Below are 27,582 nucleotides of genomic sequence, written 5' to 3' on the forward strand. Positions count from 1 at the left end.
ACAGAGTCAGGTTGTTCTTGGCAGTGCCTGGCAAGATGACCTGAGCTGCTGGGCACAAACTTGGCACAAGAAGCCTCCATTCAAACATTGTTATCTAAGTTGAGGCAACCACAGACATGAGTACAGACTGGGAGAACCCGTTGAGAGCCCCCCCCTCATTGAGGGTTCTTGAGGATGTAAAGCTGGACACGAACAAACTGTACTCAGAGTGCAGAAAGCTAAGCTCATCATGGGCTGCATCAGAAAGTGTGGCCAAGTGAAGTGATTCTGCCCCTCTGCTTTGGTCTGTTGGCACCCCACCTGGAGTGCGGTGTCCAGCTTTGGGGCCCCCAACACAAGAGAGACATGGACATGCTACAGCACATCCAGAGGAGGCCACAAAGATGCTCCGTGCAGGGGCTGGAGCAACTCTCCTGGAAGACAGACTGAGGGAGTTGTGATTGTTCAACAGAGAAGACAAGGCTCTAGACAGACCTCATTGTGCCCTTCTAGTACTTAAGGGGGCTTATAAAAAAAGAGGGGGAATGACACTTTACAAAGATATGCAGTCATAGGAGAAAGGGGAATGGCTTTAAATTGAACGAGGGTGGGTTTAGAATAGATTTCATGAAGAAATACTTTATTTTGAGGATGGTAGCACAGGTGGCACAGGTTGCCCAGAGAAGCTGTGGATGCCCCATCCCTGGTGTCGTTTAAGGCCCGGCTGAATCTGGTCTAGTGGAAGTTGCCCCTGCCCACAGCAGGGGGGCTGGAACTAGGTGAACTTTAAAGCCCCTTGTAAGCCAAGCCGCTCTGTGACTCCGTGACCGCCAGTCCGCCCGGCACTGCCCACACCCCCCCTTCCGACCCGCGGCACGCCGCTCCGCGCCCCCCGCCCTTCGCCGGGCGGGGCCGGGCCGGGCTGCGGGGCGTTCCCGAGCGGGGCCGTCCCAGCCTAACCCAGCGCGGCACAGGCCAGCTCCCCGTGCCGAGCCGTGCCCGCCATGGCCATCGCGCACATCGCCACCGAGTACGTCTTCTCCGACTTCCTGCTGAAGGAGCCGCCGGAGACGCGCTACAAGGGGCTGCGGCTGGAGCTGGCGCTCGACAAGATCGTCACCTGCATCGCCGTGGGGCTGCCGCTGCTCCTCATCTCCCTCGCCTTCGCCCAGGAGGTCTCCATCGGTAACTCCGGCAGCCCCCCTTTCCCGGTTCCCGGCGCCTCCCGCGGCGGACAAAGGGCTCGGCGGGGCGGGGGGCGGCGGAGCGGAGCTCGGGCGGGAACGCGGGGCTCAGCCGCCGGGAGGGTTCCCGCTCGGGGCAGGGCAAAGCAGAGGGCGCCTTTGGGCCGCGGGAAGGAAAGCTGCCTTCCCGGAAAACTGCCGTCCCGGAGAGCATCCCTGGCAGCGGGCTCATCCAGGTGTGCTGGGCTTCCCGGCCGGCCCTCCCCGCGCTTGCCCGTGCCTTCCTCCTCGCCGGAGCATTCCCTGGCCGCTGCCGTTCTCTCGGCACCTCCCGAGGCCGAGCCCTGTCAGCCCAGCCGGCGCATCTTCTCCCGTGGGAGTGAAGGGGGAGCGCTGAAGCCGTGCCGCCCTTTGTTTCCCAGCGCAGTTCAGACTGGAGCAGCCCCGGGAACTGCTCGTCTGCTGCCGCTCCCGGCGCTCGGGGTGTTTGGCAGCAGGATCTCGGTGTCGCTCACAGCTGTCAGGGACAGGTGCCGCGGGGAAGGGGCTGTCAGAGCTCTGCTTCGCGCTGCAGGCGGCTCGGAGGGGTCACCCACAGGACGGGCAGTGGGAGAGCTCTCCAAAGCTTTCCGCTGCTCCTCTGCCCTCCTGCAGCTGTTCCCGTTCAGCTTTCAGTTTCTGCTGTGACTCGGTAAATGAAATTATGCTTTACAGGTAAAGGGCCAAGTTTCCTAATTATTTTACTACCTTTTTATTTACCCACTTCCGCAAGTTGCAGAAGGGATCATGCAGCAGCCCTTGGCGTGAGGAGTGGAACTAAATGATCTGTAAGGTCTCCTTCAACCCAGGCTTTTCTATGATTTGCTAAGAATAGCGCTATATGATTGAAGATTTCAAAGGTGAATAAGCAATACTATCCTTTTTGAGACGGGTGAATCACAGGATTTCCAGCCTTTCAAAGAGATAGTTCAATTTACTTCACGTACCTGTTTATTGGCATTCAGTGCTACATATTTGATCTCCATCATCTACAGGATTGAGTCAAGTGAACGTCAGGGGAGTGGAAACTGGAATGGGACTTTGAATGAGTGGTGAATCTGTGCCAAGCCATCATGAATAGCATTATTAGGATACCAGACTGCTTAAGAGATAAGATGGCCCAGATTGCTGTATTTACAAACAGCTACACACCTATTGCACTAGATGTGTTTGACCCAGATCACTGTGGCCTGCAATAACTGCACAGGGGAGTGAAGGACAACCAGACTGGGAATGCTGAGACCAGATCTGAGCCCTGTGGCAGCTCTGTTCATCCAGAAACTGGATGGATACATCCATATTTCTGCCCTTTAACCTGCTTCTTTTAGTTTTAGATCTGCTACTGATATATGCACCTTTCTTCCTCTTAAAGCAATGAAAAGGAGGGTTTGCATTTCCATACAGTAGCTTGTATATAGGCCCCTTAATTCTTTCTCCTTCTACTCTAGAAGTGATGGATCCAGTTTAAAACAGTGCCTGTGTACCAATGTTTCTTCTATTTCTTTCCTTTTTCCTCTCTTACACAAAGATCAAACACACAGTTGAACTGCAGGGTTTGGTAAAGTGTGCCTTTCTTTCAGATGAGTTCTCATCTTTCAATTATTTCAATATTAAAACTATTTTGAATTGAATCTGTGAGTGCAGACTCATAAAGCAAGAATGAAAATGCCTGCTAAACATCTTGCTATTGTTTCTTTTTGTTTATAATCCTGGGAGCCTGTTAGAAGAAAACATTGGGTTGGAAACTGAGCTTTTTAAATTGAAACAGAAACATACAAATAAGTATGAGAAGTACTTGCTGTTATTTCCGGGCATGGGTGAAACTGCACCACGTGGTGTCCATACAGAAAGTAATAGTAAGTCTGCCACGCTGCTGTGACAGCTGTCACCTATTTCCCACACAGTCCCTACAGCTCAGCAGGCTGGCTGCTTATGGCACAGCCCAAAACTGCTTCCATTAAGGCATTTGGGGGAACACTGAGGATTGTAGGGGCTGGAAACGCCTGGTTGTCTGTGCTGTGGTGTTCGGCCAGTGATAAAATAGGCAGCAAGGTTTGTTTTCAAACACTTTGTGATATAGTCACACTTTAAAAAAGCTCGGGAGTGCTAAACTGAGGGCAAGTGTCAGGATCCATTTTTAGGTGTGAAGAAGAGCAACTCAGAGGTGGATGTGAAAGTGTTTGGTGGAAACACCTGCCTCAGAGTACTAAAACTGAACACCCTTTCCAAAAATGAATGCTCAGGTCCTATTTCTGTTGGGATAATTGTGTTCTTCCCACCTTGGGTTCTCTTGGCACCTCATCCTGTCACCTCCCCTTCCTGCTCTGCTTTCCTGTTCCGTTGCAGAGTGGTGTCAGACACCTGCAATTTTCCTCCTACACGTGGTTGCTCTTAATTGTGTGAAATTACTATAATGTTTACAAAGGCTGTGGAAGTTTTCTGAAGCCACCAAGTGACATTTAGTTTTGATGGGAGTTTCAGGAAATAAATGAGATTCCAGGTGAATCACAGCAGATTTCTCTGCTGGAGGTGTGGAAAATCCAGCTGCAGTACCCAGCCAGTGAACAGTGCTGAAAAATCTGGGGTTAGTGCCTGCACCCTGCTTTGGCATTCTTCAAGGGCAGGAGGAGAATTAACCTGAGTTTGCTTTTGGCTATATTTTAGAAACCCGTGGTCAGTTGTAGTTTTGTGAGCTGCTTCTGGTAGTAGTTAAGCAGTGATTGAGCTGTTGTCTGTGACCCCTGGGAATCTTTGCTGCTTGAAATCCTGTACTTGTTACCTCTTTGCAGCTAGACCTTGTTTTATACAATTTTACATAATTTTACGCAATTTTGTATACACTGGGACTAGGAAGATGGAAATAACAGTAGGATTGTGAGGATTGTTTTGTACATGTATATTCCTTATATTGTGGCTTGATATTATTTCCTTATCTTATTTGGCAGTTCTTGGGTAAGTTGTACTAGAGGTGGTCAGGTAGTGTGGTAACAGAAACCATCTAAATATAGTTAAATCACCAATTCTTCTTATAAAGGGGAAAAAAAACCCTGAAAAATGGGGCACTCTCAGCAGTGTACAAGCCAGAAATGAATAGAATTTTATCTGTGCCATTTTTAGTAAGAACAGCTCTGAGTCAGGATTGAGATTCCAGTTTCTGAACTCAGATTGTGTGTATTGCAAGATGCGCTTTCTTACTGTAAACAACTTGGCTGAAAACATAGATATTGATTCCCAAGGTGCTGCTTGGAGCAGGATGCTGCAGCCCTAAGCAGGTGCAGTCAGATGAGCAGAGAGGAAATCGAAACAAACTGCTTCATTTTGGCCTCTGCCTAAATTCAGCTTAATTCTCGAAAATGTATCAATATGCTGTCTCGGGTTGCAGCTGAAAGAAAAGCAGATGTGTGAGCTGTCCCCTCAACATCAAATATTTACATCTTTTTCTGTAGCAAGGCATGCTTGTCACCAAATGATGTTTGACCTCCTGCATATGACAGCTTCCAGGCACAGCTGTGCAATGGGCAGCCTCTACTGGCTGCATTCACTGCAGCCTTGTGATGGCTGTGAAGGGACACAAGAGGGGAGAGAGAGTGGAAAAGAATGGAAGTTTGTGGTGGCCGCAGCAGCCCTTACTACATGTTTGGTTTGGCTGTTGGTTGTGCATGGCTCATACGTGGCTGGGATGAAGTAATCCACATGTTTTAGCATCTCGGTTTTATCATAGAAGAAAACACCTTGTAGACCCTTCCAGGGCACAGAAACCATTGCATGTTGAGTAAAGACAGCTGAGAAACTTGGTTATAATCATAATGGAGGCTTGGGTAATGCTGCTGGCTTATCAGTTGTGGCAGGATGCTGGGCTTGGAAGTACCTGACCACAGGCCAACCCACAGCATCTGCATGAATCTGTCGAAATGGAGATTTGCTGCACTAAAACCATCCTGTTTCCCACTGGTGCTCTTTGGTGCATCTTACCTTGCTGGAGGGTGCTCATTGGTGGGAAGGTGGAGCCTTGCCTTTTGCTCTGCACACCACGGGGTTTATGTCTCCATTGTCCACTTTGGACTTGCCCAGTGGTGACAATCCTTACTTGCCCTGCTCATTTTCCTTCTGATTTATGGGCACTTTTTCCAGCCAGTTTGTTTTTATGTGTGGTTTTTATTTTGTTGTTTTTTGTTGTTGTTGTTTTTTTTGGTTGTGTTTTTTTTTGTTTGTTTGTTTTTTTTGTTTGTTTGTTTTTTTTTTTTTTTTGTTTCCATCCTTGCATTTGGCTGCCTGTGGGATTTGATCGTCTGGCAGAAAACTCAGAGTGAAGGGTGTTTGTGGGAAACTCTGGCTGCTGCATCCTAGAAGCTTTAATGGGAGCCGCGATGGCATCAGTGCCCCTTACTGCATGTCCAGCTGGGCCTGTAGCTCTCTATATAAGCTAATCATGTGTCTGAAGCAGTCTTGAGAATAAAATGTATAGAAAATGGAAAAAAAAACCCAAAGCAATTGTGATACTAAATCACAACAAACATACTGAAAGAAACAGTCTTAACTCTTGAATTGGGCTCCTTTCCTCTCTTGCTACCTTCTGTCTGGTCCTCCCTTCATGTTCCCAACTTCCTGGGGAGGCTTTTAGCAAATTATCCTATTTTCTGACTTCATCAGAGCTGGGGGCTAAAGTTGGGTTGGATGTAATTAAGCCAAAGACTATTACTGTGGCAGCTGCTGGCTGAGAGCAGGAAAAACCCCTCCCAGTGCTGCTGAAGCAGGCTGTATGCTAATAGTTGACATTTGCACACCTTGTATTTAGTTCAGCAGGTTGCTGTGAAACCCAGGGCATTGATGAAGAACTGAGACGACAAGTGTGTGAGTGGCCTCAGCCCAGAGCAGCCAGACAGGCTGAGAACTTCTGTGCAGATCCCAGCTGGATACACTGTGCTGCTTTTTGGCATGTAAGAAGTGCTCGGGAAAGAGCAGAAGTTTCAGCATCATGCACAGGCCTGCCTGGGCAGCCAGGACAAACTTGTAAAATCATTTGCTTTAATATCAAGTTCTCAACTGTCATTGGGTGAGCATTTTCAGCTGTTGGTAAGATTTTTTTCTGTTTAATTCCTATAGAACCAGCTTTACATTTCCTGTGGAAATGATAGTGAACTGCTTTAGCTGCCAGAGTAAATGTACCAAGAATCATGGACCTCTGGTGTTGCCTGAGATTTGGAGTACCACCTGTGTTGGCAGGGAAGCTAACAGTTTCGTAATACTTCTCCTTCAGACGAAGGGAAACTTTTTTTTTTTCCTTAAATCTCGGTGGTGGAAATTTAATTCACAATTCTTTTTCCCTGTGAATTGAAAAAGTTATCGCTCTGAAAGCTATGCTTGATAAATACCCAGTTATTTTCCCACTGCGTGATTTTGAGACCTGTGAGGGTAATTTACAGCCCTGTAGAGAGGGAAATATGACTGCTAATTCTTCTGACCCACTTCTGTTAAACATTGTATCACCTGACCTTTGCATTCTGCTAGTACTCCATTGCCGAAGTACCCCTGGGAAGAGGTCCTGCTCTCCCGTGCACCCATTTTCTCCATACTTCCTTCTGCAACGGATTCTGTTTCACCCAACCTTCCACATTGGTCATTCCTTCAGGTCTGCCCTTAATGCATGTGTGTACACCTGTACACCCACATGTACATTTGTTTCTTCTTTGGTGTGCATTGGGATTCCTCTTTTTTTCATTCCTTAAAATATTTTTTAATATCGGTGTGGAAGATGTGTTGTTGGATGGTGCCTGGCAGTCCGTGCATTGTCTATGTGCGCCTTCATTTTCTTGTTTAGGTTTGTCTTTAGTGGCTACTAAAGGGCATAATTCTTGCTAGATCAAATCAAATGTTTGGCTATCATGGCAAGTTCATTTTGCCTTGTGGAAAATTGTAATAATAATTAATCGCCAGGTTTTCCTCCAAGCCTATGCAAATCTCATTGCAGTGACTGCAATATTTAAGAATCCAAATAATTACTTCCTGAAGGTTTCCTCTTGTCAACATCAATCATTTGATCCTGGTTCAAGAAAAATAATTAAGTCTATGATTAGCATTGATTCTTGAAAGTCTTGTCTGTTAGTTGTAGTTTCTCAATTAGATGTGTAAGTCAGCAGAGAGGTTTTGAGCCACTGAAGAGGAAACCAGTCTGGCTTGCTGGCTTTACCCTCTCTTTTGTAAAGGATGCAGACAGAGGTTGCTGATCCCTCAGCTCATCCTGTCTTGGACCCAGCAAAGTGGTCCAGTACTGAACAGGGATTCTCCTTTCAATTTGAGATTTTCATGGGGTTCTGGGTGTTTCTTCTCATACACAGGTTTCCCGTGTAGGAGCTGCAGAAGTGCCAGTTGCGGGGACAGAAAGGGTATTCCTGGCACAGACATGGAGGCAGTAGCTGGAAGTTTGTTGGCAGAGCACCCATGAAGACGTGCCACAGCTGGGTGGGGTGACAGCTCGTCCTTGCTGTGCACTGGCTGCAGTGACTCAGGCTTGTACTCTGCACTCAGTTGCATGCCTGAAAGTAATTTCTGCTGCCAGCAACCAGCTCCGTCGGATAATCTTCGCACTCTTGGAAAAGTGTCATTTCGTCATATGTAGCTGCACACCTGTCTTTGCCTTAGTTTTCTGCAGCTCTTTTGGGTGGTCTGTCTTTAGGACAGCCATCATAAACGGCATTTTTTTTATCCTCATTTGTTTGCAGAAATAGAAGTCAAATCCCTATTGCTCCCTCTCCAAAGCTAATTTGGTATCGGGAAATGATTACAAAAAAAAGTGCACTGCCAAGTGTAATGATAAATTGGCCAAAGACTGTTGTGACAATTGCTTGACAAATGTTATTGTCATTCCTCATCCTTCTTGCTGTATATTTTATCTCCCTGTAGTTATGGGCTTGTTTGCTGTTTTTCTCTTTCCCAAGCTATTACTTGTGGGAGCAAAGGACAGGAATAGCTTCATGTCACCAAGCCAGGAGGCTGTTCCTGTGATAGCAGAGGACTGTTAACCTCTCATAAACTAGCCCTGTGCATATCTGTGTGCTCAGCGGGTCTGTGGAAGGCATGTAGCCCTGTGCCAAATTTCTCTAATAGAAACTACAGATTTTCTTTGCAACTTCCTCCAGAATAGTTCAACATAAAGTAAATTATCTCTACGCGTATATTTCTATTACTCCTTTAGAGAAGAGAAGGAAGGAAAGAAAAGAAGATGGAAAATGTGACCGTTTTCTGAGGCATGTAATGGTCTGTGTTTAGTATGGAAGATGCACAAAAACATCTTCCCTGTATAAGTCCCAATGTTACTACCATTACTGCAAAGTTGTATTTTGAATTAACGAGTGTTCACAAACAAGACTGCAATCAGTTAGTTAAAAAACAGAGCAACACCTGGAGTGTCCCCCTGCTTGAGGCTGATCTCTATCTGCTTGTCTCCCAAGTCAGGTTTCCAGTGTCCTTGCTGGAACACTGGGGATTGTGAGCGATTGTCACTGCTGTGCTGCAGCACTGGCATCGCTGTAGCTTTTCTGGTATGAAGTTGTGCACATTTTGGAGAAGGAGGCTGGCTGGCTTTTTCATCACTAGTTTTGGAGAAGGGTTCTGCCTGCCTCTTTTCTCACTCCTGCTTTTAAACACTCCATCACTGTAAGTGGTGTTCCACCCGTTAATGAGGATGAACACATTATTCAGGAATGTGTTTCTTTTTGTGGATACACAAACATGAATAAGACAAAGCATCTTTCTGAACACTCCATGGCTCTTCTTTTGAAAAGGTCACTTGTTTGCTACTCCACACTGGGCAGAGCCACCAGCAGTAGATTTGTTAGATGATGAGAGCAGGGCATGAATGGTCCTCATCCAGTGGAGAGCAATTAAATGCCTGTTTTTTTCTTTGCTTTCTTCCCCCCCACCCTTTTTTTTTTTTCTCTTCTGCAATATATTATTTCTTAGGTTTCCACAGCTAATGGAAATCATCTGGAAAACAAAAACTCTTCAGGCTTTGGGGGGAGTGCAAGTGCTTGGCTGGTGCCAACTTTGCTAAACCACATGAGCTCTGCTCTGATAAACAGTAACTTGTTTTCCATAAAGGAGACTTGTGACAGGTCAAACCATGATGATCAAACCGTGTCCTTATGATACTACAGCCCTAGAAATAATTGTAATAGTGACTCATACAGAAAGGCTTTTATTCATTAAGCTCCTTGACTATGCTACATTGTGAAGAGACTGTACAAGTTACAAGGCGAATGCAGTTGTCTCCTTTTCTGAAGGAAGTTCTTATTCTCTGAAAACCAAACTAGCAAAGAGGCATGACCAATGATACGGTCTTTATGTTACATACTTACTCCCATAAAGCACACAGCAATGCCATTAGCATAACATAGATAAATATGTTAAAGGGAAAAAAATAGTAATATTTTTCCTCATTGGTCTTTTAATATTGGCAAAAATGTTAGAAGTGTTGCTCTTAGAAGAAATATTCATGGAGGAGCCATGGCCACTCGGTGTAATTATTTGGTGAAATGACTGTCCTGTTGCAACATTTATGAAAGTATGGTGGAAATATATGTGTGTTGGGGGGATTGCTTTCGCTATCAAAGCTTCAGAAAGAAAGTTGAACTCCTTCATCCTGTTTTACTGGCATAACCTGAGGAGCCACTGATGCTCCATGTCCCATAACCACTCTCCCTGGTTGAGGTATGCTGTGGGAGGTGCCTGTGACTGGCTGGAGCAGAATTTGACCCTAAGGCTGGCAAATAGCTGCTCTTGCTGTCATTTAGGGCCTTGATCTTAACTTGAAGCTCCTGAGCAGCTGGAGAGGTCCTGGGAGTAAATGGGAATGACAGTGTTATGCATAATCCTGGACACAGCACGGCACTGCACTGATGAGGAGGGGCCTGGCACCCTTTGGAGGTGTCTGGAGCCACAGTTTCTCTGCCAAAAATTACAGGAGGAAATCCTTGTTTTCACATATATAACTTGAACCCCTCCAAATAATTTGGAGTCTCAGAGGCAGAAGTGAAGCACCCTGGGAAAACCTGCCCTTCCATCATTGAAGGGACTGCTGGGCTGCAAGAATGGTGTTTGAGGTCTTGTTGCAATAGGCATGTGAGCTGTAGCTTGTGCTTTTGGGAAGTGGTGACAGGATGGTGTGTGATGGCATTTGTTGCCTCAGGCCTGATCTGGTGAAACTTTGTTAGTTCCCCTTTGGCCAACCTGAGTTAAGTGCTAGTGAGAATGGTCTTTAAGGTCTCATTCCCCACAAAACTTACAGAAACAGGTCTAAAAGGTAGGTGTTATAGTATGCTGTCTCAAGCCTTAAGACACATCCTTAGATGGATCCCTGTGGGAGTTACAGACTTTGGGTGCAGTGGGAACTCACGACCTTCCTCCCTGCAGAACTGCTGTGCTTTGTCTGATTGCTTAACCTGATAATTTTGGAGACCATAACATCTTAAATGTGTGCTTTTCTTCCTAAACTTGTTTTCTTCTTTTTTTTTTTTTTTTGATCTTTTGAGGTTGCAATAACTTTTGCTTTGTTTTCCCAGGTGCTCAGATAAGCTGTTTTGCACCCAGCTCTTTCTCCTGGCGACAAGCTGCTTATGTGGACTCCTACTGCTGGGCAGCTGTGCAGCAGAAGCAACCATCCCACAACAACTTAGAAAACATACCCCTGTGGCTGCATAAAGTATGTATAGGTCTCCATCTCCTGGCAAAGTTATTGCAACATAGAAACCTTTGCCTCACTTTTCTTGTTTGTCTGCTCTGCTGGAGTCCTTGCCTTTGATTTGACTCTCTATTTGTAGAATGTTTTCTTCCCCTTACTTCCAAAGAGGGTAGTACTAGTTAAGGTATTTTCTGCTTTTAAATAAAGGGTCACCAGTTATCTGACACAAGAGTAATGTTAATGTTGCTGTGTTGCCCTGGAGTGAGTGCTTCACCTGGCTTTAGCCAGGAACTATTTTAAAACTGGAATACAGGACACAACAACTGCCTTAATGCTTGTATCAAAAGCTTATTTTAGGAAAACAGGGTAATAAAAACATTTTGTATTTTTATTGTGTTAATCTTGGCTGGTTGTGCATGAAGAGAGGCTTGTGGCAGATAGACATTTTGGGAGAGATGAAATTAACCACTGGTACCAACAGGTTTAACCCCTGTCTTCAGCATGCCCTTCTGCATGTCCACAGGCAAACCATGAGCTGGTTGTCATTGCTTCAGGTAAATCAGCATCATATAAAGCACAGAAAGAGATTTATTTTATGGGTTAAAAGTGCAGTAGGTTTTAAGATACTTGAGCTGGCTCAAAGCAGTTAGCTGAGGTTTGGCAGGAGTCCCACACTGAGTTTATGCCACGCCAGTGCCTGGAGCTGACTCAACTCGAGAGCAGCTTCAGCCTGCTTGGGCAGTGCTGATGCCAAAGGAAGAAATGCTTGTTGGGCTCTGCGAATTTGTGTTCTGCCTTCCTCAGCCCTTTTATTACTTGCCCCAGCAAATAAACCCCTGGCACCTGGGAGCAGAGGAGAACCTCGTGCTACAGGGAGCTCAGGTATGAGACCTGCAGCACCTGTATTTCTGGCTTTTGCTTCTATATCCTGAGCCTCAGATTTTATTACACAGTCATCTGGTGGTATAATCTCTGGGACACTATTCAAGACTGTCTCTGATTTGTTTGCTGACTCATATCATAAATTATTTACTGTTGGCTTCTCCAGTTAGCTCCACTGATAACCTTGATCCAATAGGCATGTGTTTCATGAATATTAAAGCCAAACTTGCTGGTTTCTAGCCTGAACTCTTCTTTGCCCAGTTAGGACTCCACTTCAGCCAGACCTTCTCCAGAGGCCAGTTGAAGCTGCTGGAACATCTCACAGTGCTGGAAACTCCACCTGCAAACCTGGATATTTTGCTACCCCTTTCTCTTGAGGGAATGAGCTCTTGTTACTCAAATTCTTTATGGTGATTTTCATGTGTTAGTCACCTGCTGATAGCACTAGGTCTGCTTGATTGCCAGCCACAAATAGCTTAAGCACTCATACTTTTATGATGCAACCCATGCTAATTTGCTGACTAGTGCTGTGTCAGAAATTGCTGCAGTTCCTCCATGACATGTATGTCGTGTATATGATGTTTCCTTGTAAATATCCTGTGGGATGTGCATTTGCACAGCTGAAATGGGCTGTAACAGAGGCTGGTGACTCATTTTCCTAGATCCATGATTAGCCACCCACCCTTCTGATCCAGACATTGGGAGTTGCAGATATTCTTTGGAGGTCAATATTAACTAATATACTTCTGGTTGTTCATCAGCCTCCATGCTTTACAAGTTTACAGGGAAGGAGTGGCATTACAGCTGTTTAAATGTGAACTTTGGTTCCCGCTGTGGTGTCTGAAGGCTGTTCTTTGCATCCAGGGCCAGCAGCTGCTGAGTGGCTTGGGATCACTTCTGCAGGAAGACTTGGGTTCTCCCCCCAACCTTCCACTGCAGAGTATGCACAAGCTCATTGCTCTGCAGATTTTGGCTAGGTAATAATTTTTTAAATGGCTGAAGCGGAGCCTTTTGGGAGCACAGTGATGTTAAGGAGAAAAGGGAGACTTCTTATGCTCAGGTCAGTGGAGACCTGACTCTGCAGTGTAAGGACAGGGATGCACACAGAGAGACAGCAGGGTTCATTAGGCCCAGTTCTTCTTAAAACAACACTTAAAACTTTTTTCGTGCTTTCTGGGAAGCAGAGCTTTTATTTGCAGGGCAGCTCAGGTTCCTTCCAAAACTCTGACTCACTTAGTATCTCACTGAACTGACATGCTGGAAGGCTCCATAAAAAACACCTAAGGAAGCATTATATGAAGGTTTTGGGGAATGAGATTGTAGGCCCTGTTACTGATTAAAATGGATGGATTTCCCTCTGGCATGCTCTCTGTGCTCTGTCAGAAGTGCTGCCTCCTGGGGCAGTGCTCAGTGTGGTGCAGAGAGGAAGTAGGAGCAGGTAGCTCTTTGGTGAAGAAGCCAGCTTGTAGTAACCTGCCCTGCTTTTGTTCTCAGCGTCTGGTTGCTCTGGAGGATTGTCAAACCCAGGTTGCATTACAGAAAAACTGAGGCCTTACCATCTCCCTCCTGTTTTAGAGCTCAACTTTGCTCTGGGATTTTTGGTTTTTTGCACAGTAAAATGTAAGTTTCAGTTCCGGGCAGTCCCCAAAGCTTGGCGCCTTTACTGGTTGTCCTTTCTGCTCTAGAAGATCTCTCCCAGGGGTTGAATTTATCAGTTTGGAAACTGGAAAGGAGCATATTGCAAACTTCTGGGTTCCTTGACTCTCTAGTGGTTAGTGTGCTCCTACAGGGTGCCCAGGACCTCTCTCCATGGAGAACAGGAGTTCTGAAATTTCCAGTGATCCTGGAAACTCTTCACACTGGATAACCCTTAGGAGGAAGCAAAATGAGTTGTCTACTAAAATGCACAATTCGGTGAACAAAATATCTGCAGACAGATAAATGTAGAGAAGGGAGTGAGTTGGTCCTGTCTGCATTCTTACTTTAATGCTAAGATTTCCTCCTCTTTGTCAGTGAATGAGCTGTCAAAATGGCTATATGGTTGAGTCCTCTGACAGGAGTCCTCTTCATGTTTGTCACTGATGAAACTTACTCTGGTCAGGCTTCACTATTTTGTTGCCTCTGTTCTCTTATGGGATTTTCCATTCAGGTTTAACTCCCTTAAGAGGTTTCTCGTGCCTATCTGAAATGTCACAACAGAGATGTTGGTTTCTAGAGGTGAGTGGTAGACTGTCAGTGGTGATGGGGGATGGAGGAGTTTTGTATTTGCCTGCCCTGTGCAGATAAAGATGAATGCTCCAGCTGACAAGTTATTTTGGTAAAATTTGTCTTTATCCTTAACTAGAAGGAGAAGAGAAGCTTTTGGCCGTTGTGTGTGGGGGAGGAGACTGCACTGTGAAGCCTTTTTAATCCATAGTGCACAGAGAAATTTATAAAAACTCAAGCAGGAGAACTGTGAGCAGCATCATCTTACTGGCTCTTGATAGCAACCAAGCAATTTGAGGGGTGGTTGAACGCTGAGTGATTACCACTTCATAGCCCTGAAATTTGGATTGCTAGGATGGAGCTGCCTATGACCAAGAGTCTTCTAGGGATTTTTAAAATTACTGTATTTTCTAGTATGCTATTAACTGGGGAGAAGCAGAGAAGATAAAGGTAAGAAAAGAAGAGGTGAAGGGTTGTTGAGAAGAAGGGGATTTGTACTCAGAAGAAATGCAGGCAAACAATCCATCTGACTGAAAGAAGAGGTCTGCACATGTGGCACAGCCAGGAGAGGTCACTGTCTGACTCAGATATTTCAAAGTTCAGGACAAGTGCTTTGGGACCTGCTGAAAATGTTGCATCCAGAGAGTGGGTCTGCAGTCTTTATATGCATGAAGTAAAATTATGTGGAAACCCTCACTTTTTGTAAAAAAAGTAAGATTTACCATGGACCCTTGAGTTGTTCTTTGAGTCACTTGTCTGTAAATACACCAAACCAAACCTTGGGGTTATTCATTTTATTGATGGTACAGTTATAATCATGATTTTTACCTAGTTCTAGTTACTCATTGTTTGTACAATTTCTTAGTTGACTGAGGGCTCCTCATGTTTCACCTGTAAACCCTTCCCAGAGAGATCAAGGGCTGTCAGAGCAGGGAAACCCATATGCAGGTGCATCAACAAATAATGGTTTGAAAGTGTTGTGCTAGAGCTACTTCAGTCTGTTGCTGGTGGAGTCATCCACTTCACTCATAAGAGAGAAGCAATTGATATAAATTGATAATGTTGATATAAATTGATACAATTGATATTGTTCATATAAAACAGTGAGTTAATACAGTTCAATGGTAAATGTGACAGTGGTTTATCAAGATTCAGTGGAAAGATACACGTCATTATTTAGTGCATGGAGGATAGAATGAAAATTGTTAGGGAGACCCTCCTGTTGAGTCATGAGGTTCAGAAAGGACTCCTTTGTATTCTAAAGTTCTCAGAGGGGAGTTCAGGTGTGACTAGGTTCAAACTTAGTCCCAGACTTCTTGACAGTTTCTGTCTAAAGGATTATATGTGCACTGTCAGTCCTTTGTGTCACTTAGCTAAGACTTCAAGTATGCTATTAATCTCCCACAGACAGTGTGTTACAGGAAGGAATTTCTCAGCCTTGAGGAGTAACCTTGAGAGGTGTCCCTGCTCAAGGGGAAAACCTGGCACGCAGTTCCTGGCAGAACTTCCATGCAGGGAAGTTTAACAGGCTCTAGGCTGCCCACTGGCTGAGTGTGATGATTGACTTCTGTACACCAGCAAGAGGTCTGGGTCACTGTTCCAGGCAGCCCTTGACCACGCTGCCATCCCAAAGTCCAGAATAAACTGGATACAGTCATCGCAGCCTCCACTGGTGGTCATGGCTTGAGCTAATTGAAACTGGGGAAGTACAGTTTTGAAGCTGTATCAAAACAGAAAGTATGTAACAGGTGGGATAAAGGTCACGTAGGGTTTGAGATTCACGTGTAGGTTTGGAGACAGGGTAGGATTTCATTTAGAATGATCAGTCATTTAGAGCTGTTTCTGCTGAGCACCGATGAGAACACCTCCCATTGCTGCAAACAAGAATAGGGTCATATCTAGAGGGGGTTTAATGCCTTTGCTTCTGAAAACATGTAATTACTGTAATTAGCCTGTTTGGGGACTGGTGCCTTTGCTTGGGCTCTTTCCAAAATTGGAACTGAAGAGGGAGACGTCTCACTATGTTCATATATTTTAATGTCAAGTGAGTGAAGGCACTTCAGTGCTTTATTCTTTTAACTGTCTGCCAATTAATTTTCTCAAAGCTGTTACCCACACCTGTGCAGCTAAAGTTTTGTGCTCTTGTACTTCAATCTACTCTTTGAGTATGATTAGTTAGGTGGAAGTCAGAATGCTTTCAGTCACTTGTATAGTGTCTGCCCAGAGGAAATAGGGACTCAAGATGCAGTAGAATTAGAAAGTTGTTGTTTTCTAAATACCACTGAAGTTATTTTCATCTTCTTCCAGGCATTTTTATCCAGACCCTGGCAAGCTTTCTGTAGATTAAGTCCTTGAAAATGCCTTTTGCATCACTCCACCAATTCCAGCTATATGGTTTTTTTGCATGATAAAAGCGTATTTGAGGTTATAAGGCAGTTATTTTAAATGTCCTTTTAACTCATTTGCTGTGTATTTACTTCATCTTAGCAGAGTTGAAGCTGGGGATGACAGACTATTTTGTGCTTTAGTCTGATTTTATCTTTGACCTTTGGGAGAGTGTGGTGCTTATGCATCTGTGAAAAACACTTTTGTGATTCCAGCACCTTATGTGCTTCTGCAAATGGACTGCTCAAATGCCTCTTCTTCTCTACTCATGCATGTGTTCTTGCTGAACAGTAGCTGAGTACTAACAAATTTACTTAAACAGCCTGGAATGTGCACAGGGCTCAAAGGCTTGTCAAGTGACATGACCTGCAGCAGTAAAGGGGCAGCCTCTTGGCTTCCAAGTGCTGTGCTTCCTTGGGAGACTGCTGTCTCCCACAGTGTGCCATCAGGCTCAGGCAGGAGAACCTGCTTCTGTTATCTTTAGCTGTCAGGAGCTCAGCAATACATCGCAGAAAACATACAGGGCACTGCAGTGTGAGTCCCTGCTGCACACACCACTCATTTTGTCGGTCTCATACTGAATATGTTGAAAAGGAACTTGATAACTACACAGCAGAGGAAAACCTGAATTTTATTTCTGGGCCAGTATCTTTCTCTGGCATGCCTTTGACCATACAGTTCTTGGGATCACTGACACTTCCTTCTACTTCAATGCTACACACTACCCAAGACTGAAGTGGCATTTCCTCTTTGTGTATTCAGCGCCTTGGGAGCAAATAAACCATAAAACCATAAACCATAAAAGAAAGATGGATGGCACATGGTTGTCTGTGCACAAATACCACAGAGTCCTCTTAAAATGGGAAGTTAATTATGTTTGACTGTCAAATGTAGTCAGATGAGCTGGACAACCCAAGCATGTTGCTTTGAAACCTAGGACTCATACCAGATGACTTTTCATTTTCACTTCTGCCTGTCATTCAAGACCTTAAATTTTAATGGTTCAAAACAATTTGCTGGTTATCTAAGCCTACTGTTAACAAATAGAACAAGTGTATCTTTTATTTTTAAAAAAGCCAGGATCTGAGAAGGGTGGAGTTGTGCATCAAGTGCTGTGGAAGAGATGACAAATACAGACTTTTGTTTGCAAACCAAAAGAGCTGCACTAAGGATCATGTTGCTGCTCTGGTTTTGAGACTATTCAGAAAAGAGTTGTGTAGAGTTTATTTATGCTGCCATAAGCTGCAGCTTTGGGAGTGATGAGAGCCTGGTGAGAGAAAGCCCAGCAAATGCATAGCAAATGTGGCTTTCCCCAGCAGTGTGATGCTTCTAGGTGAGGGGGCAGTGGTGAAGGAGCCGGGGAGAGGAGGAGGTGCAAAGCAAGATGGCAGAGGTTGGTTTTTTTAAGGCAACAGCCTAATGAGGACAGGCTAGAGGGGATCATGGGAGGACATCTGGGACAGAGCAAGAGGGCTGATGCCCACGTACCACAGAAGTGCAGAATTCTTTTAAGTTATAAAGGAAGAAGTGGAGACTGGAGCAATGGAGGTTTGGGGCTGTAACTTCGGTGTGAAAACTATCTTGCCTCCTGCCACATATCTTGTTGTACTCAGGGTGACGAGATCTCTAGGATTATATGGGATACTGCTGATGGCATTTCCAGTTTTGAGGGTCAGAAAGGGAATTAATAAATCTTCTTACACCTGTAAAATTTGAAATGAGTGGGTACTAAAGCCAAGCAGTGTAAAGCAATGTGAGGCGTTTTGGTTGCTCCCTACTAAATCATATGTGTCTTTGTTGTTTCTTTACCCACCTGGCACCAGTGGAAGGTGTCTCGGAGGTGTATGACACAGGTGTAGGTGAAGTCAAACAGGCTTTGCAGCTATACAGGCAAACTTTAGCGTTTGTTAAGACCTATGGAAAATGTGTTGCAGCAGCTTAGAGGAGCTTAGATAAGTGTAAGATGGGTTCAAAGACAGATTGTGTTTTATTTCTACATAATACAGAATTCAGAGGTCTGGTAGAGCCTGGACATGAAACCATGAAGTTTTGGGTAAACCAAGGCATCAGGACTCAGACCTGGTGGCGTTGTCCACAGTGATAAATAAGAAGACCAAATTCTTGTGCTGTTGATGAGATGTCCAAAACACGTTGGACATGCCAGAGCTTTACATCTCAGTTGGAAAGTCTACACCTGGGAGAGAAGGAAGATGAACTGATGTTATCTGTTGTGTGCAAAGGGGAAGGAGAGGCAGTAGTGAGGACAGAGCACTGCACAGTTTCTTTGGGCTGCTGTGGATAGGGGAAGTCAGTCATGTAAAGTCTAATATATCATATGCATTCCTACTGCCAGTAATAACACAGGATTCTGCTTTAATGGTGGGTGATATTAGAAGTAATTTTTCTGAATAAAATGTTCCATTACATCAAATTACTTACTTCGTGCATGAAAAACTTTACTCTCTCTTGATTAATGCAAACACAAGTTAACATAGTTATATTAGGTCCAGATTTTCATCTTGTTAAATACCTGCAAATGTACGTGTAGCTTTTCCACTTGCAGTGATTAATGACTTCAGTTCAAGCTTCCTCTAACAATCTCCACTGGCTTTGGCAATGTGCATGGGCACATGGCTGTAACACTTGTGATGTCTTACATCTGTTTCATATTTGTTCAACTCATTTAAAGTTCCTTATGAACTGATGCTGGATTTGAGTTAAGTGTGCTTGCTATCAAAAGCCGAATGTAATGAATTAGAAATTGGCCAAATTTTCAGTACATTTCATTAACAAACTGCTTGTCTAACCAGGTCTTACATCGTGCCTCTGCAAGGGTAATGTTATGTACGATTTTATACTTCTAATATAATGTCAGAGTACATAGAAAACACCACTTTGCCTGCAGCTGAAAGGAATTAGAGTAAAAATTGTATGACAGAAACTACTTGGATGAATAGAAGAAAGATGGAAGAACTTCAAATTTGTATTTTATACCTGCCTCAGCCCTTTCCCTAAGCAGTTGTGATCATGTAAATGCTGCCTTCCCAGTGCTGCATTAACACCAGACCATTCTGATGCTGTGTGTTGGTTTCCATTTAGGTGTTATCTGAAAATATTTAAATACCCTGAAGTATTACAGCCACACTTACATCCTTTACAGTCACTGGATGTCATGCACTCTGAAGAGATGTGTGTTTGCAGGCAGAGCTCTAGCAGCTCTATTCAGTAATCTCCTGACAGCTAGTGGAAAGCAGGAGAGATTTTGCTGGTGTTTTAGTTTTAGATTGCTGTGCAGTGTTTTAGTTGCTATGAACAGTGGTGACACATCGAGGAGGGAGAGTTAGGTGACACTATCTTCTTCTTTCAGTCAGCCCCTCTGATAGCTGCTTTGCTATTTGTTTTTTCCCCAGGTTAATGCTGTCTTTCTCAGTGTCAGCTCCAGCAGTTCTGAATATGCAGAGGATTGAAAATGTTACCAGTATCGTGGCACCTTTATTCTGCGTGCTTTTTTTTCCTTCGGTGGGGGGAAGGTCTAAGCAGCAGCAAAGTTGCTGGAGCTGTCTGAAAAGAGATTTTGCATCCCTGCATATCCCAGATAATCACAAAATTGAGTTTTCGTAGAAGGATTTAAATAAAATTATAGGGGTTTAATAGACCTCTAGGAAACCTAATGCTTATGGGGAGTGATGGTGATTGGCCGAATTACTACTTATGCAGGTGAAGCCTAATCAGATTTCTTTTTTCCCCTGCAGTTCTTCCCATACATCCTCCTGCTTGTTGCTATCCTGCTGTATCTACCATGTTTGTTCTGGCGCTTCACTGCAGCACCTCACCTTTCCTCAGACCTGAAATTTATTATGGAAGAACTTGACAAAGCCTATAACAGGGCAATCAAAGCTGCTAATAGCATTCGAAGTGGAGACCCCAGGGACCCTACTGACTTGATTCCAACTGCTAATGAGAACTTGACACAGAGGTAAGATGCTGGGGCTTGGCTTTCTATGCCCTTTTCTTCAAGGTCGTAACAGATGTGACATCTGTACTCACTTACAAACTTATTGAAAGGTTTGAATGGTGACCTCACACAATTTTAAGTTTGGTTAAAAAAAGAATATCTCTGAAATGATTACTTTGATACTTGGAGCTGGAGCTTATCATTTTCTTTTTTCAAAGCATGTAATGAGCTCTTCAGGTTACTTATTACCTGAGATGTTCTGATTTCTTTGGTTGCAGTAGGTGTTAAGTAGTTTTGCCCACCACAGTGTCAGAAAAGAGATACTTCAGTCCTCAGTTCTCAATGTTCTTGACAGTCACTTGCACACTGTCAAGTTACTTGTCATCTCCTCACCTTTAAGATATAGGTCTGCAAAGCTTCTGATCAAAAAAATTATTAAAATACCTAAACATCCAAACCCACAAAAGTGACCTCCTCCCTTTCTGATCAAGTTGGTGCACCATTCCAATCAAATCCAGTTCCTGCTTCCTTCTAGGTCAGGGTACCTGTTTCTCTTTGTATGTAGGGGCACAAGTAGTGCAGTGGGGACTTGAGTCTCTTCTTTGAAATTTGGAGTTAGTTCTTGACAAGTAAAAAGCCTTCCAGTGTTCTGTTATTAAACAAGTGCTTGGAGAATCTACTTTTCCATGTAGATTTGCTTACTGCACCTGTTCTGTACTTGAACAAAAATGTTTTGTTGCCATGAGAGCTATACTTTTTTTTTTCCATTTTCCAGCATTTGAACTCTTTGTTTTTTAAGCAACTTTTCTGTATTAGAGTGTTGATATTTTTCATTTATCTGCTATTATATTGGTTTTCTATTGACTTCAATAAAACTACCCTTGATTTACATCAATAAGAGGATGTGAACAAGTTGGAATATGTCTGAAGAAAGATTATCAAGATGACTGGAGGGATGGAACACTTCTCCTACAGATACAGGCTGGGAAAGCTGGGGTTGTTCAGCCTGAAGAAGAGAAGGGTTCAGGGAGACCTTAATGCACTTCCCAGTACCTAAAACAGATATACAAAAATACTGGAGAGGGAGGTTTTAGAGGGGCATGTAGTGACAGGACAAGAAGGAATGGCTTTAAACTGAATGAAAGTGGTTTAGATTGGGCACCAGGAAAAAAATCTTCCCTGTGAGGATGGTGAGGCTGGCACAGGTTGCCCAGGGAAGTTGTGGATGCCCCATCTCTCAGAGTGCTCAGGGCCAGGTTAGGTGAGGCTTTGAACAACATGTTCCAGTGGAAGGTGTCCCTTTCTGTGGCAGAGCACTGGAATTGGTTGTAAACAGATGATTAAGGAACCCTTCTAATGCAAACCATATTGTGATTCCATGATTTTAAGAAGGTTTCCAATCTTTTATCTCTTTTAGAATACTAGGTTGCATTGATATTTGAGGTAGGTGAATACTGCAGCATCTGATCTATATGATTTGATGGTTTTTTTCTCTCTTTTTCAGCTTGTGGGAAATATCTGAAAGCTACTTTAAATACCCAATTGTGGAGCAGTACCTGAAGACAAAAAAGAATTCCAAGTGCTTAATAATTAAATACATTACGTGCCGTTTGCTCACACTAGTAATTACTTTCATTGCATGCCTCTATCTGGGCTACTACATTAGTCTCTCCTCTTTGAGTGATGAGTTTCTCTGCACTATCAAAACTGGGATCCTAAAGAATGACACAACTGTTCCAGAAGTGGTTCAGTGCAAGCTTATTGCTGTTGGTGTCTTCAAGGTACTCAGCTATATTAACCTGATAGTCTATCTGCTGGTGATGCCCCTGGTGGTGTATGCAATGTTTGTTCCATGGAGGTGGAATTCAGGTATTCTCAAAGTGTATGAAATCCTTCCAACTTTTGATGTTCTGAAACTTAAGTCGAACCATTTTGATGACTTAAGCCTTTACCTCCTCTTTCTTGAGGAAAATGTGAGTGAACTTAAATCATTTAAATGCCTTAAAGTCCTGGAGAACATTGCAGTTTCTGAGAAGTTTGATGTCATGCAGCTTTTGGTAAACCTTGGTACTATTAAGACTGATACCATAGATGGGAAGCCGGGGAGTGCTGAGTTAGAGAAGCCTGAAGAAGCAACTACAGAGGAGCTGGAAAAAGATGTAACAGAGTTACAAGGTAAGCTGATCTAGATGTGTATTCCTACCAAAAACTTACTAATGTGTTCTGTAAGACAATGGACCTGCTTATTCCTTGCTATGCTGCCTGCTGTGTAAGTGCTATAACCTCAGAAGACTGTGGTAGTGTAAGTCTGTGGCACAGCTAAACCCTGAAGTGTTTTTTAGGCTGGTGGTCCTTGCTGACATCTCTGCTCTGGCACTAAGCTGTTTGAACTTCAGCTGCTTGAGATCCCCTGCACAGTAGGAGAGCTCTAGGGTAGGTTGTACTTCAAGCAGCTCCAGTGAGAAAGCTGGTGGTTCAGGATTTTTTTTCAGAAATAAGCTGCAGACTGTAGTAACTGCTGCTTCTGCTTCTATTCAGACTTTGGCAGAAGTCTTGAGTGAATATAAAAATAAGTCTGATGCTCAAAAATGCTGCTGGCAGAGGAACAGGAAATCACAAAAAAAGGGAAATGGGACTGGGGTCAGTGTACATGTTCCTGTTCCTGCTTCCATAGAGAGCAAGGAAGATTGACTGCAAAAAGATTTTTATCAAGATGGTCTGAGTCAATCCGGATTGGTGCAGATTGTCTGGATATCCCATCAGTCTGCAGACATGGTCAGCTTGAGCAGTCACGCGTGTAAGATGCCATCTAGGACTCTGTCCTAAAAAATGCGGCATATCTTAATTGTGAAACCAGTTCCTTCTCAAGTGCAGAATCAGAGAAGCCAAATATCCAGGGAGAGGTATAAACCAAAAGTGATGATGCTTCAAAACATTTAGAAGCTTACCTGAGTATCTGAGCACAATGCTGTGAGAAAGTTAAAGGACTGTTTCAAAGGTAGGAAAAGAATAAATCTATTTTCTCTTCTGAAAGCTATGCCCTGTAATTAATAAAAAAGAAGCATCAGTACCCAGGGGTTTGCTGTTCCTCTGTACTTGGATCAAGCAGTTGTGGTAGGCTGAGATTTGGAGAAGTCAACTTATACAGCAGGAGAATTCAGAACAAGCAAACAATTATTTTTGAACCAGAAGAAGCCCTTTTGGCAGCCAGCTCTTGTGCAGCAGCTTGGAGTAATTCTGACAGCATATTGTTTTCCTTTCAAATCTGTCTGTTTTTGAAATGACAGGTGGGTTTGGAAGTAAAATATGAGTCTAAGGAGATCTGGGTTCAAGGAGCTGAAAAAGTTAATAGAAAATCTGACTCACTTCTATCTGAAAACAGAATTTCTGAGATAGTTTTCATCTCACCAAAACACTTCAAAGATTTATTTTTGTCCAGATCAAAACAAGCTTATGCTTGAAGCTCTGTTAAAATGCATTTTAGAAAGAAGCTGCTGTGTTTGTGACCAGCTCGGGCTGGTGCAGTCCCTCTCCTTCTGCCCAAGGACAGCTGCAGGCTCTGCCACCCATCCGCAAAGCTTCACCCACAGCTCATCATCTTTTTCTCCTTCCCTTGGGGTGTCAGCATCTTTTAATTAGGGGCTGTGTTAACAAACCAGTGGTGCATGCTGGCTGTGGGGGTGCAGGGGTGCCCTGGTGCTGGGCGTGGGGACAGAGGAGGCAGCACAGGACAGCCCCAGTGCAGCACAGGCATGGTGGCAGTTCCTTTGTGCTCCAGAAGGTGTCCAGTGGTTTGGTGGCCCTTCCTCTTCTAAAACTTTCCCTTCTCTTCAGTTCTGACAGACCATGATGCAAGTGGCAATGTGAACAAGAGGGAAGACAAGAGACTTCGCCAAAGACTTGTAGATTCTTCGTGCTGATGCCTCCCAGCTGCAGGAGCCGGGAGCCCGTTCTGTGGGAAGGCTCCTCCTCTGCCTCCGCTGCGCCCAGTGCAAGGTGCTGCTCCTGGAATGCAACGTTCTCAATGCCTGACAGTTCCCCAGAGGCCAAACTGGTTTACAGACTATTTGTTATGCAATAATCAGGAGTCACGTGCCTGAAAAAGCATGCTGTACACTTCCATTATTTATTAAAGAAATCAGTCCACACACGAGGATCAAGAACAAAACAATTCTGTCATGAGTAACAAGTGATGTGCACTGAATGCAGTTGAAGCTGGCAGCTGGACAGAGCTCACTCCATGCTGGACAGGGATAGGAAACATAAACCCTGCAGGTAGCAAAAAGATATGGCCACATTGCATTCCGAAGTGTTGCTCTGCAGCAGTGGCCATCTCAGTTCTGGGGTTTAAGTTAAGGTAACTTTGGTCTCTCTGACCTGGAGAAGGGGGGCTGGGAGTGGGGTTTTGTAAGGAATCTGGTCAGTCTGTCCCAGATGGTGGCTGCCACTGATACTGGCTATGTCTTCATGGGAAGAATAGAGATTACTCTGTTTAGCCTGAGAGGTCTCAGTTAGTCATCCCAACATTCATGTCTGGGATTAAGTACTTGACCCTGGTGGAAAAGAAACTACAAACCATTTTAGTGTTAAGAAGGTACTGTAAATTTTAGGGATTTTGAATTTTCTATTAATTAATACTTTAATAATGTCTTAACACTTTTTTTTACAAAATGCAATGATGTGTAAGCTAAGTGTTGTTTTAATTTCTATCCCTCAGTTGTTTTGGTCTTACTGTCTAACAAATCCGCCTTGGAGTTTTGGACTGAAGATCAGTGAAATTGGTTCTATTTTTGTAATGGTTTTTCAAAGTTGTTTTGTAATGTTTTTATGTGTAGAATTTTTCTCAACATGTTTGTAGTATCAAATGCAATATTAGTTGTGCTGTTTTCCAAACCACACATGAGAAGACAAATTAACTTGTATTAAAGTAGCACCCAAATGCCTTGGCAAAGCCAAGCACCCAACAGCCCAGGTGAAGTAGATGTAAATGCTATGAAAGGTTGTTCTCCCCCATACAAATTTGACTATATTTTAATTAAAGATGCTTAAGTGTTTTGGGACAGAAAAAACAAGAGGAAGTGTTTGTACACTGGTTTGTTATTGGACTGTTGGGGGAGAGTAGAATTCAGCTTTAATGTTGTGCCCTCTGCCCAAGACCTCAGCCTTCACTGAGTATTAAAATGACCTTTGTCTTGAAATATTCAATGCAAGGTGAGGTGGGTGGGGAGTGAAGCACCACAGTGGCAGTGTATATCTTTCACAAATGTGATATACTGACTTATTTTTCTGTATTGTCCATGTAAGTGAAGTGACTTACCTGTCACCTCTTCCAGGTTGGCTTTTTAAACAAAGGAGGACTTCTTTTATAGCTAGGTAGGACTTCCAGTTTCCAGTTCCTTAGTGTCACCCACTTTTGTGTTCTTGTCTGCTAGCATTCTCCGTATGGTTGAGGACAAGGGACAAACAGAAGTAATTGGTGTTACCATTTTTGCACAGAACTCTGTGTGCTGCAGCAGATTTCAGAGATTGTGCCCGTACTTGAATTGGGCAGCTGCTGTTGAACAAGTGAATCTGAAAGTGCTGCTGTGCTACACTTTGAGCGAGGATTACAAGAACTCTTCAGTTTTCTTATGGCTTTCAACTAAGACAAGCCTTATTTTAAAGGAGGTCATTAAAGCCATAGTTTTATGCTACCTCTGCACAGGACAGCAGCACAGCTGCAATCCTAATGTCTCTTGCATTACCAGCATGAAGCAGGGCTTATGTTGGACACTGGTGGTCCACAGTGCTGAATTTTACTGCCATACTTCTGCCACCAAGCCTACGATCCCTTTGACCTTTCCTAGATTCTGTCTGGCCATGCTGATGTGTTGCTGATGGTCCTTATATGTAGGCAGTGTGGGTGCATGTTGTGCATTGCATGTCTTGGACAAGGAGCTATAGTGCAATACTGAGATTTTGTGATGTGGATGTGTTTGAACTGTTTGATGTAAGTAGAGCTCTCAGTCTTTAAAATTCAAAGCTCCTGAAAGCCACACGTTCATGTTTTGTGTTGGAATATGTACCTAACTTTTTCCTAATTCTTCTCTTAGAAATATGACTTGCTGCAGTGAATCTGTTGTTGTCTTCTAAAGTGTTTAATAAAATACCTATCAATTCTCCTTGGCCATTAAAATCAGTTTTGTGAACTACAACAGCATAAGCATCTGAAGGTTTCAGGAACAGTCACATGTTGCCATAGTGCAAATATATGTGGTCATGCTAAACCCTGAGAAAACATTTTGAACAGTGGTTATAATTCTGCTCTTTTAATTTTTTTTCTCATAAAATTGTCAGAGCAACATGGTTTGGTTCAAAACCTGTTTAACCTTGAAATACTGTTCAGAAAATGTCAGCACATGATAAATAGCATGTCCACGATGTAATTTCCCTTCTACAAATTTGCCACGGTCTCAGCACATACTTTTCAGCTGTATCTTCCTGTTTTAAGATGTGTTTCTGAACTGCTCAGCTCAGTTCTACTTACATTTTAGTGACACTGCTCCTGCTGTGTTTTGCCATTTTCAAAAGATGGGCTGAATTCCAATTTAGGCCTTTCGGAAAAGAGTCCATCTTCAGCCTCTTCAACATTACACTCTTTCTAGAAACAGCTACATCCCTCTGTCCTCTTTTAAATATTCCAGAACGTAAAATGCCAGTGTTAAGGTTCAGGCTTGGTCCATGCTATTCCTTCTTGCCCATTCTTTCTCCACTACTTGGGTATTAATAATCCTCTGAATGCAGGAGAGTTGCAGCTAGTTCCTCTGCACACTCTTTGCCTTACAGTGGCTCTTGTGAGATTTAAAACTTGTGATTTGAACTGAAGAGAGCAAGTAAAAATGTTTATTCCATTAGCAGATGGTATACCTTGAAAAGCAGCTGTACCCTGCTGTTTTTCTGCCTCTGGATGTTGTCAGTCACTTTTAGGATAAAGATATATTTTACATTCATTTTTTTTTCCTTATTGGGAACAGTGGATGTTTTAGAAGCAGCTTTGATGACTAGTTTAGTGCCTAAGCCTAGAACCCCACTAACAAAGGATGTCCTGACTGCATGTTGTGAATAGGGAGACGTGAGTAGTTTTCTGAAGGTGGAGGTGGTAAGAGGGATTTCACCCCCAGTACAGGCACAGATGACTTTGTCACAGAAGGGGGGAAGAATCAAAGCTGTGTCATGGGAATAAACTTTTCTAGAAATCTTTTTTTTTTGAGCACCACTTTACACAGACCACATGAGAG

The 27,582-nt window shown here is 43.7% G+C and overlaps 1 protein-coding gene across 1 annotated transcript; it reads left to right on the forward strand.

The window, feature by feature from the left end:
* Positions 1–914: 914 nt before the first annotated feature.
* PANX1 (pannexin 1) lies at positions 915–26,466 on the forward strand. The gene is made up of 5 exons (XM_066175699.1): positions 915–1,164; positions 10,760–10,899; positions 20,103–20,326; positions 21,810–22,480; positions 24,140–26,466. The coding sequence occupies exons 1-5, from the start codon at positions 984–986 to the stop codon at positions 24,223–24,225; spliced, it is 1,302 nt and encodes a 433-aa protein (XP_066031796.1). The 5' UTR covers positions 915–983; the 3' UTR covers positions 24,226–26,466.
* The last annotated feature ends 1,116 nt before the right edge of the window (positions 26,467–27,582 follow it).

The sequence above is a fragment of the Chamaea fasciata genome, unplaced genomic scaffold (genome assembly GCF_029207755.1).
Source record: "Chamaea fasciata isolate MVZ Bird 193981 ecotype frontalis unplaced genomic scaffold, bChaFas1.0.hap1 SCAF_2, whole genome shotgun sequence".
Taxonomy (NCBI): Eukaryota; Metazoa; Chordata; class Aves; order Passeriformes; family Sylviidae; genus Chamaea; species Chamaea fasciata.

Bases quoted from the DNA above. Each gene is read 5' to 3' on its own strand.
- PANX1 (XM_066175699.1), top strand. From the start codon at position 984: ATGGCCATCGCGCACATCGCCACCGAGTACGTCTTCTCCGACTTCCTG. The intron at 1,165-10,759 runs GTAACTCCGGCA...TTGTTTTCCCAG, and splicing joins CGCCCAGGAGGTCTCCATCG to GTGCTCAGATAAGCTGTTTT. The intron at 10,900-20,102 runs GTATGTATAGGT...TTTCCCCTGCAG, and splicing joins TACCCCTGTGGCTGCATAAA to TTCTTCCCATACATCCTCCT.